The sequence below is a fragment of the Engystomops pustulosus genome, chromosome 5 (genome assembly GCF_040894005.1).
Source record: "Engystomops pustulosus chromosome 5, aEngPut4.maternal, whole genome shotgun sequence".
Taxonomy (NCBI): domain Eukaryota; kingdom Metazoa; phylum Chordata; class Amphibia; order Anura; family Leptodactylidae; genus Engystomops; species Engystomops pustulosus.
In genome coordinates, this window is record NC_092415.1 from 84,995,225 (window position 1) to 85,005,943 (window position 10,719).

The window sequence follows — 10,719 nt, forward strand, 5'->3', positions numbered from 1 at the left end:
TTATTTATGCTTTGGGGTCTGTTTTATTATTTATCATAAGGTCTGAGGCATGTATTATTATTTGCGGTTTGTAATACTATTAGTATAATTACTGTTATTGTGTGATTAGGGGCCTATATTATTATTTGTGGCCAGGTCTACGGTCGTATTTGGTTGATTCTCCTCAGGAGTTATATTGCACATCACTATGGTATTTGTTGCTTCAAGGGTGGTGTTTTGTTCTACAAAGCTTTGGTCATAATTTCTAGGTTGCTTTTTGGTGTTTCAATAGTGGTAGTTGGCCAATGGCCAATTGAAAGTAAACTTTTTGAAAATAAAGCTCTTGGATGGGAAAAAGTTTTATTATCCTGGTCTAGATACTCGACAAAAGATAATTGAATTGCCCTTTCTGTCCGTAGAGGAATCTGTGGCGCTTTCTGTATGGATAATGCTCTCAGCTTCTTATGACAAAGTATACTGATCTTTTAGGACAGTAAGAAAGCCTAGTAAATGAAAGCGGCTAACTTGCAACTTTGTGTATCACTCTGGGATGCAGGCGGTCCCCGGGTTATGTACAAGATGAGTTCTGTAGGTTTGTTCTTAAGTTGAATTTGTATGTAAATCGGAACTGTAACCCCAGACAGAATTCTTTTGATCTCTATGAGAATTGGATTTTAAAAATGTTGTATTGCCAATAAACAGGATTAATAATAAAGCTTAATTGCAGAAACCTTTAATAACTGTTACAGCTGATCATTTTAGCCGTGGACTAAAGTACAGTAAATTATCAACATCCAGAGGTCCGTTTGAAACTAGGTCACCTGGAAGTCGGGTGCTCTTAAGTAGGGGACCGCCTGTACGTTTGGCTGAACACTAGGGTTTACTGAATATACCTCACAAGCAAAGCCTCACAACATGGACAAGCAGAGACACAGTGAAAGGTCACAGCAGTCACAAAGGTCACAGAGCTTGTGCTTGTGCTGTCAGAGCTATAACTGGTTACTTTAAAATGGTCCAGTATGTAAAATGTTTTACTTTTGAGAGGAATCATTAAATTAACTTGCATTTGTGGTGCATCGCTTACTTTGTTTTCACATTGGAGCATAAAGTAATGTAACGTATTATTATGCACTGGCTACAAAGCTTATAAAACCTTGACAAAGCAGTAATAAGCACTGATAAGGACTATAGGCAATATAACATACCTAGATTCTAAAATATTATTTAATAAACCATACATGTACTTCATTCACATTTTGATTGTTTTGTAGGGTGAAAAGGGAAGGCAAGGCGTAAAAGGAAAAACTGGACCCAAGGTAAATAACAACTTATTAATGACACCATCAAATACAGGATAGTCAATGGGGTTCTCCAGACAAAATTATTAAAGGAAATCTACCATCAAAATCAAGCATGATAAACCAGGGACACTTACTCATGGATCCAGGTACTGTGACTGTGGTAATCTTATATTTGTTACACATTTCCTTCTAATATCAAGTTTTAAAATATGGTAATGAGCCTGAAGGGCTACTGGGGTGGTCCCCAAAGCCCCTCCATGCTGCAGATTAATAAGCTGTTAGACTCTCTCAACCTGCCCCTCTGCTCCTGCTGGGCACTCCCCCTGCCAGGATCATTAGCATCATTTTAACAGTTCATTTTAGAAGGAAGGAGGTCATGGATAACAAATAAAAGATTGCCACAGTCACAGGGCCTGCATCTAGGAGTCAGTGTCCCTGGCTTATCCATACTTGTTTTTGATGGTAGATTTCCTTTAATGGTCTATCAAAGGAGTGGTCATTATTATGGTCATTCTACGTTGTATGGAACGAGAAGTAAAAAGCTCCTGCTGTTGTTTAGTAGTGGTGCAGATTTATTGCCAGCTCAGTTCCCATGGAAGTGAATGAAAGCCATTGCTTTAGTAAGCCTGTCTGCCTCTGGCTCTGTCCACTGTGTAGAAGCATAGCCTACATTCTTTCTATCAGAGTTAAAACAGTAGTATTAAAATAGAAATCAAGCGGCACTCATCAGTCATAAAACATGTTTCTTTATTCCATGGGAGAGAGATAACCAGGAAGTAAGAGCAGCATCTGTTCCATGGGTAAGAATTGATGAGCATGGGCCTGGATTCATAGACCGAGCAAAGGAGTATATATTAGCTCTTACTGTGATTTCTAAATTTTCTTTATTTACAAGAAGCCATTCAAAAATACTGTAAGGGGTTACTCCAAAGCTAAGGACCTCTCTTACCAATTGTCTACTTAAAATAAGACTGACTCTTTGTTTCATGCTTGTTTTAAAACAGGGGGATGCAGGTGACACTGGAGACAAGGGTTCTGTAAGTGATTTTAAGAAGGCATTAAATGAGTATTTAGATAACAGTTATCACTCATGGAGTAGATAGGAAGGAGACACATGGTACTGAGTGAAGTGCCCACATTTTTTAAATTTTACACCAAAATAATTTATTGTTATTAATATTAATAATATTGTTTATTATGCGCACTCTACCAAGTGTAACAATCCATTAAAGCATGAATGTTACATAACTATTTTAGAAGATTTTCTTGAAATCACATTATTAGTAATCTTCCATTTACTATGTTTGTCTAATTGATGAAAACTCAATAGTCATTAACACAAGTATTAGATTTTATGATTTTAGCAAATCAATAACCAATTTATAAACAAATTAAAGTATTTAATGGTGGACATTTGGAGCTAATTCATTGTTAAAAATATTTTTTCTCTAGCAAGGAAAACGGGGTCGTCCAGGACCTTCTGGCCAGTTGGGCAGGACTGGCGTCCCTGGATCGCCAGGCCCTAGAGGCTATCCTGGACCAATCGGAGATCGTGGAGAACAGGGTCCTACTGGTCCTCCTGGCTCACCTGGACCTGAAGTAAGGAAATAGTTTACACTCTTTAGGTAATAGCTAGATTAGTTGTTATTCTGGGCCTTAGGGATCTCTCACACTGGCAACGTGTTTCATGTCCGTGGTTCAGTGATCATGTATGCCTTACTGAACCATTGTTTTCAATGGCTGTTTTTACCACTTCAGTTGTTTTGCACTGATCCATTGTCCGTGATAATTTTTCTTTTAAACATGTGCTATATTTTTAACGGCTGTGGTTCATGGAAGGCAATAGAAGTCTAAGGGTCCTCATAAAAGACTGATGAGGCTGGGAAAAAAGGTCTTTTTCTAACCAATGTTAGGCCTTAATTTTTTCTTGCGGAAGTGGCAAAAAAAAAACTGAAGCAAAATGAAGACAAAATGGAAAAACACACAACAGACACGCAGCACAAATGCCGTTGTGAGTTGTGTCAGTACTGAAGGCTAGAGAGATACAGTCTCCAGTACTATTTTAGTGGTCGGCCTTCAGAATTTACTATCATTTCATGCCTGTCTAGACTATGCTGGGCCATTATTAGTTTCCAAATAGAAATATTGCCCCTCTGCTAGAAGATCAATCTGATATTTTACAGTAAGTGACACATTTGGTTGTTTGCATTTCATTTCAGAAATTTGTAGGTCTAAATATAGTATCAGTTCTGGGGGAGGTTTACCAGAAGTGTCTGAAGTAGAACTGTACCAACTGAACCAATCAGAGCTCAGCTTTAACTTTATAAACAGCTGCGGGAAAATGAAAACTAAGCTCTGATTGGTTACCAAGGGCAACTAGAACAGTTTTACCTCAGACACTTCTGATAAATCTCCCCGGTTCTATCTTATATTTAATGGTGGTTTATGTTATATCATTTATTCATGTTTACTAACAGGGACCTAACATGTCAGATCAGATAGTATATGAATTGTGCCGCAAAGTTGTAATAGAAGCAACATCAAAATATGCCGCCAGCATCAGAGGAAAGTGTGCTAGTGGCTGTCCGACAGCAGGCGCATCATTGATAGGACCACCAGGACCCCCAGGGGTTACAGGAAAAGCTGGAAAGAAGGTGAGAAGAAGCAAGTTAGCTGAAGTATAACATCTTTAGTATCGTATAAATGTATACAAGTAACATGTCTTTCTTTGAGAATAGAATTAATTTATTATAAAGTGCGCTATATTTTTTTCAGTGATAGAAAGTGAAGCATTTTGAGTTTAAACTGTAACAACATTTTTGCACAATTTTAGTATTGTGCAGGACATATGATTTTTAGTAATTTACTGATATACTTTATAAATACATTTTTTTGAAAGTAATCAGCACATTTGATAGTCCTGATTCTTAGAAAAGATTTAATGATTTCAATGCTTCATTTTTAATTTAAATAAATGTATTTGATAATTAATAGGTGTTTTCATGATCACTGCATTTAGAGATACTGCACACATTTCTTGTACATACTTTAGTATCACTATGATACTATGATCATACAATAAATAAATTGTAGGTCTGTGGTCATTTCTTTTTTAGCGCATACATAATTATGATCTTATTTGAATAAGGTAATTTAATTTGCTAAAATAAGCTGAAACATGGAGAATACATCCTAGCAAGTATTTTCTCATAAAACACGATCAAGTATGTGATTTTTATTTTAGGGAAAACCGGGTGCTTCTGGAGTTAATGGGAAGCGGGGCCCGAGAGGACCCACTGGAGTTCCTGGACAGAAAGGTGCTGAGGGAAACCAAGGTGAGATTACATTTTTATAAATTATTTTTAAATGTTATATTTTTGGCTCCTATAGTATCTATGACCAGTCTAAAGGGTTGGTCATTAGTAGTTGATCTGTAAGGGTATTATACACAGTCCCCATGCAAATCAACTTACCCTGGTGGCAGATGGCATTACTACAGTCAGAGCCAGAAGCAGATGCCCAGAGCTATCAGGCTAGTACCGAGAAGCTTTGCACTTTTTGGTTAAGTGATCAGAACCAACATAGGGACGATAAAATATGTGACATGCCCATTTGCTAACAAATGCCTAGAAAGTAAGGACAATTGTGATACATGGGTTTGGGAATATATAAGTGATCCTAATCTGTATAATTTCATAGGAGCATTTACATGTTTCTCATTTAGAACTTTTATATATTTTTGTAATCCTAACAGGTGTTTACTAGAATTGTTACTATTACTATAGCTTTTGGCTATTCTGGGTTATGCATATATTTATGGCTCTTTTATGTTTCAGGTGAGAAGGGTGAGAAAGGACAGAGGGGAGATCTAGGCACAGGATTGCCAGGCCCAGATGGAGTTCAAGGACCAAGAGGTAATTATCTCTAAGAAAGGAAGTTCAAAAATTGGTGTAGGTCCCTTAAGCAGAACACATGAACGTCACCAGTGGACTGACCAAATAAAAATGTATGTTTATCATTTTTGTGTATCAGCAGTTATAGAAGTCACAATTATAATATATCATATAAATATTAGTTATATAATTTACCAATGAGAAAATTATAATGCAGTTATTGTTTAAGAAAATGTCAGATTTTGGACGTTTTGGAAATTTAAAAATTGACATGAGGTTTTAATATATTTCATGATAAATACTGGTTGAATTATTGGGATCATTGACCTTCTCATGGAAATTTGATAATTAGTGGCTATGAAAAATGCAATAATATAGAAACAACGTAAATCCTTTGCGGACAAAAAAAGTCACATATTTGTTGCAAGTAAGGCTTTGGTTCATTTCATTATAGTTGTTTTAATCTAAATATTTTCTGCCTATAAAAAATTGTAAAACCTAATATGCATGATAAATACACACATAGCTTGGAATACTTGCTGACAATACTTGCTGGAATATATTTATGGGGAGCAGTCATAATGTGTACTTTTCCCTGATTTTAGCTTTAGGAATAGCACATTTGTAGATTTTAAATTGGCCAGAATGTGGAATGGAAAATGTAGCTATGGAACATTCATCACTTGTTCCTCAACACCAGTTCCTGTCATTTTGACATATTCTGTAAAATTGTTCACACACTGAAAAAACAGTAGCTCTGGATGTGTATATTCTCATTGATACATCTTATACAGTGTACTGTTTCTTTTAACTATTTGTGTTTTAATTCTATAGGTTATCCAGGATACCCAGGAGTTGCCAAAGATGGCCAACCTGGACCACAAGGTCCTCCCGGATACAGTGGTCCACCAGGCCAGCAGGGGTTGACAGGCCCAGCAGGGGTCCCAGGATTCTGTGAAGCCAGGGACTGTGGTATCAATGCTCCTTCAATGCTTAATGAGCAAGGGCTGAGGAAGCCATTTTGAATAAAAGTCTGAAATGAGAACATTCTCCAGGTGCTTCTCCTACCTTTATTGTAAAAGGTAACAACAAAATGGATCTGGGTAAAATTATCCATTAGTCTAATGGACATGCAGATTAATAAAGATGAAGTTGTAGCCACAGAAACAATCATTCCAAATATCTTCCTATCTCATATGTGGACTAAGATCTGTCATCTACCTAATGTTTCCACCTTCATCACCATCCTTAAAAAGCTGAACAAAGATGAGGCATCAAATGAATTCCTTTCACTACGCAAAAATTAGAGATTGAAGAACTTTTTAAAATTTGGCAATTTTTTTATCTTTCAGTTGTAGATTCCAAGTGTTGATACAAAGAATAAAATATTGGCTTATGTGCCAAGAAAGTTCAGATGCCAAATAAATAAATAAAAATACATTCATTTTGCAGTTTTTTCCTGAATATTTTATTTATAATCTTATCTAATTAAAATACTTATTCTTCTGAATGTATGTATTTTATATTTCTTGTGTACACCTCCTCTGTGTTTCATTGTATGCCGTTATACATTAAGAAAATACTAGGCACAGATACAAACAAGTAAGCCCCTGAATTTTGTTCCCCCCACATGCACATTACTTTTCCTTCTTAATTTCCCATGTGTGCATGTGGGCCACAAAAACAGGCTGCGTGCCATTGTTTGCAGCCCATCTCACATCAGTGTGTGAGCTCTAATCAAACTGCCAATGTCAATTGATAAACATTCGCCCTTCCCAATACGAGTTGGAATAGGAACTGATCTGTGAATTTGCCCAATAGAAAGCTATCAAGCGGGGGCCAGCCGCAATGCACACAGTCATGGGCACAAATTCAATATCCTATATGTAGACCCCTAAAAATATGGTACGTACCATACCCCTTTAATTAATTATTTTAGAACTATAATACACAGAACCCTCAAATTAATTAATACAGTGCTCTCTTTAAAGCTGTTTTCAGATGATATAAAAATTGTTTGCATTTAAAAAGGCATCGGGCAAAATGCATTTTGTAGGTAACATCATGCGTTTTGTCTTTTAACATTAATAATAATGATTAACAACCCATGTTCCTACTTATAAACTGAAATTGCGTACAGCTTCCAGCTGGTTGGGAATTTGTCCTGGCTTTCCCCGTTTTGTACTGCACATCTCTGCTACATCCAGCTTCCTGGCCCAAACAAGAATCACTAATCGGGACCTGGAGAAGGAACACAGAGGAGATGTGCAGGGCATAGCTCCGCCTCCCTTCTAGTACTTTGTGTCTCACTTACTGGTCCCTGCTGATTCACAGCATGGGTAAGTGGTCAGGAGGTGGAACAAAACTGCTGCAAGCTCCTCGCAGAGAGCTGACTTACGCATGCCCCTCCTGCTTGCGTTAAGCCTGTGCCTGGAGACACAGCAAGAAGCAAGATGTCCTTGACTGGTACTGCTAGGGGACACAGTAAGGGGAGCTTCTTGGGCTGCACACTAAGGGGTGCTGCTTGGGGGGCACATTAAGGGGTGCTGCTAGAGGGGCACCCTAAGGGGTGCTGCTAGAGGGGCACCCTAAGGGGTGCTGCTAGGGGACACATTAAGGGGAGCTACTGTGGGACACACTAAAGCGAGCTGCTGAGGGGCACACAAAAAGGAGCTGCTGAGGGGCACACAAAAGGGAGCTGCTTGGGGGGTCACACTAAGGGGATCTGCTGGGGGTGGCACAGTAAGAGGCGCTGCTGGGGGTGGCATAGTAAGGGAAGTTGCTGGGGGTGACACAGTTAGAGGAGCTCCTGGGGGGCACACTAAAGGGAGCTGATTGCAAGACACATTAAGGGGAGCTGCTACTGCTGGGGGCACAGTCTTAAAGGGACCTGCTAAGGCGGCACACTAAGGGAAGCTGATTGCAAGACACATTAAGGGGAGCTGCTTTTTCTGGGGGCACAGTCTTAAGGGGAGCTGATGGGGGGCACACTAAGAAGAACTGATTGCCAGACACATTAAGGGGAGCTACTACTGCTGAGGGCACAGTCTTAAGGGAAGCTGCTGGGGGGCACAATATGAGGGGGCACAATGGAGGGTACTATAAGGGGTAACTATACTGTGTGGAGGTTGGGTAAGGGGCAGGGCAAAAGGAGTGGATCACCCTTGAATCTAAATCCATGTGATCAAAAACAACACACTCGTGTTTTACTGGTGAACAATGCTAAAACCTCTGGTTTTAAATCCCGCAAGTCATTGTATGATTGGGCGAAACTCTTACCCTCTACTCTACTCAACAGGTGTTTCTAATCACAATTCAGACAATGGGGCAGATTTATCAAGCTGTCTGAACGTCAGAATATTCCTAGTTGCCCATGGCCACCAATCACAGCACCCCTTTAAAATATTCATGAGCACTGCTAAAATGAAAGCTGAGCTGTAATTGGTTGCCAAGGGCAACTAGGAATATTCTGACTTTCAGACAGCTTGATAAATCTGCCCCACTGTGTTTTAATACAGCCCCAGTAATACATTGTGGAGAATATGTCAAGTGCTAGCTCCTCATGCAGCATGACTTTACCTTCCGTTATGATTCCATTATTTATAATGGCAAAGATAGCACCAAAGATAGACAACCTTTAACCTCTTAATGACCAGACCCTTTCTCTTTTTCCACAGAAAGAGTTGTGTGAGGGCTTGTTTTCTGTGTAACAAATTGCACTTCCTTTTGATGGCATTTAATATCCATGCAATGTACTGGGAAGCAGGAAAAAAAATTCCAAATGTAGTAAAATTGATGAAAAAATGCATTTGAACTGTATTCTTGTGGGCTTGGATCTTACAGCTTTCACCATGCATCCCAGATGACATGTCTACTTTATTCTTTGGCTTGGTACGATCACAGGGACACCAAATTTATATACAGTGGTGGCCAAAAGTATTGGTACCCCTGAAATTAAGTCAGATAATATTCAGAAATTCTTTAGTATTATTATCTTCATTTAATTTCCCTTCAATGGAAAACAACAAAAATAATTGTCAAAAAGCCAAATTGGATATAATTCCACACCAAACATAAAAAAGGGGATGGACAAAAGTATTAGCACTGTTTGAAAAATCATGTGATGCTTCTTTAATTTGTGTAATTATAAGCACCTGTAACTTACCTGTGGCACCTAACAGGTGGTGGCAATAACTAAATCACACTTACAGCCAGTTGAAATGGATTAAAGTTGACTTAACCTCTATCCTGTGTCCTTGTGTGTACCACACTGAGCATGGAGAAAAGAAAGAAGACCAAAGAACTGTCTGAGGACTTGAGAATGAAAATTGTGAGGAAGCATGAGCAATCTCAAGGCTACAAGTCCATCTCCAAAGACCTGAATGTTCCTGTGTCTACCGTGCGCAGTGTCATCAAGAAGTTTACAGCCCATGGCACTGTGGCTAACCTCCCTAGATGTGGATGGATTGACGGGAGATTTCAATGCAAGATTGTGCAAATGGTGGATAAAGAACCTTGACTAACATCCAAACAAGTTCAAGCTGCCTTGCAGTCCGAGGGTGAATCAGTCTCAATCCTTACTATCCGTCGGTGTCTGATTGAAAAGGGAATGTATGGTAGGATACCCAGGAAGACCCCACTTCTTACACAGAAACATAAAAAAGCCAGGCTGCAGTTTGCCAAAACTTACCTGAGAAAGCCAAAAAAGGTTTTGGGAGAATGTTCTCTGGTCAGATGAGACATTCAAAAGGCATCAACATAGAGTTTATAGTGAAAATAAAAGAGGCCTTCAAAGAAAAGAACATGGTTCCTATAGTCAAACATGGCAGAGGCACCCTGATATTTTGGGGTTGCTTTGCTGCCTCTGGCACTGGACAGCTTGACTGTGTGCGTAGCATTATGAAGTCTGAAGACTACCAACAAATTTTGCAGCATAATGTTGGGCCCAGTGTAAGAAAGCTGGGTCTCCCTCAGAGCTCATGGGGCTTCCAGCAGGACAATGACCCAAAACACATTTCAAAAGCACTAGAAAATGGTTTGAGAGAAAGCACTACTAGAGACTTCTAAAGCGGCCAGCAATGAGTCCAGACCTGAATCCCATAGAACGCCTGTGGAGAGATCTCAAAATGGCAGTTTGGAGAAGGCAGCCTTCAAATCTCAGGGACCTGAAAAAGTTTGCCAACTAAGAATGGTCTAAAATTTAATCAGAGCATTGTAAGAAACTCATTGATGGTTGCCGGAAGCGGTTGAGCTACCAAGTATTAGGCTGAGGGTGCCAATACTTTTGTCTGGCCGATTTTTGGAGTTGTGTAAAATGATCAATATGACTTGACTTTTTTTTCATTCTCTCTTGTGTTTTTTCTTTGCAAGCAAAATAAATGAAGATATTAATGTCACGGGTGGTCACCCGTGCACCGCGGAGCTCACAGGCGTGGCGCCAGCACAGCTCACCTCTCCCCTTTCCGGGAATCTCAGCCGAGTTCTGTCCACACACGCCCCCGTCTCCTAGGGCATGCGGCACCTTCAGGAAATTTAAAGGGCCAGCG

General features: G+C 39.4%; 1 protein-coding gene across 2 annotated transcripts in view; it reads left to right on the forward strand.

The window, feature by feature from the left end:
* Positions 1 to 6,611, forward strand: part of LOC140133016 (uncharacterized) — a 60,504-nt gene extending 53,893 nt beyond the window's left edge. For both annotated transcript variants that reach the window (XM_072152549.1, XM_072152550.1), the window contains exons 22-28: positions 1,251 to 1,295; positions 2,285 to 2,317; positions 2,733 to 2,879; positions 3,758 to 3,934; positions 4,525 to 4,615; positions 5,117 to 5,194; positions 6,008 to 6,611. In XM_072152549.1, coding sequence (XP_072008650.1) covers positions 1,251 to 1,295; positions 2,285 to 2,317; positions 2,733 to 2,879; positions 3,758 to 3,934; positions 4,525 to 4,615; positions 5,117 to 5,194; positions 6,008 to 6,198 — 762 coding nt within the window. In that variant the 3' untranslated portion in view covers positions 6,199 to 6,611. The remainder of the gene's footprint in view (positions 1 to 1,250; positions 1,296 to 2,284; positions 2,318 to 2,732; positions 2,880 to 3,757; positions 3,935 to 4,524; positions 4,616 to 5,116; positions 5,195 to 6,007) is intronic.
* The last annotated feature ends 4,108 nt before the right edge of the window (positions 6,612 to 10,719 follow it).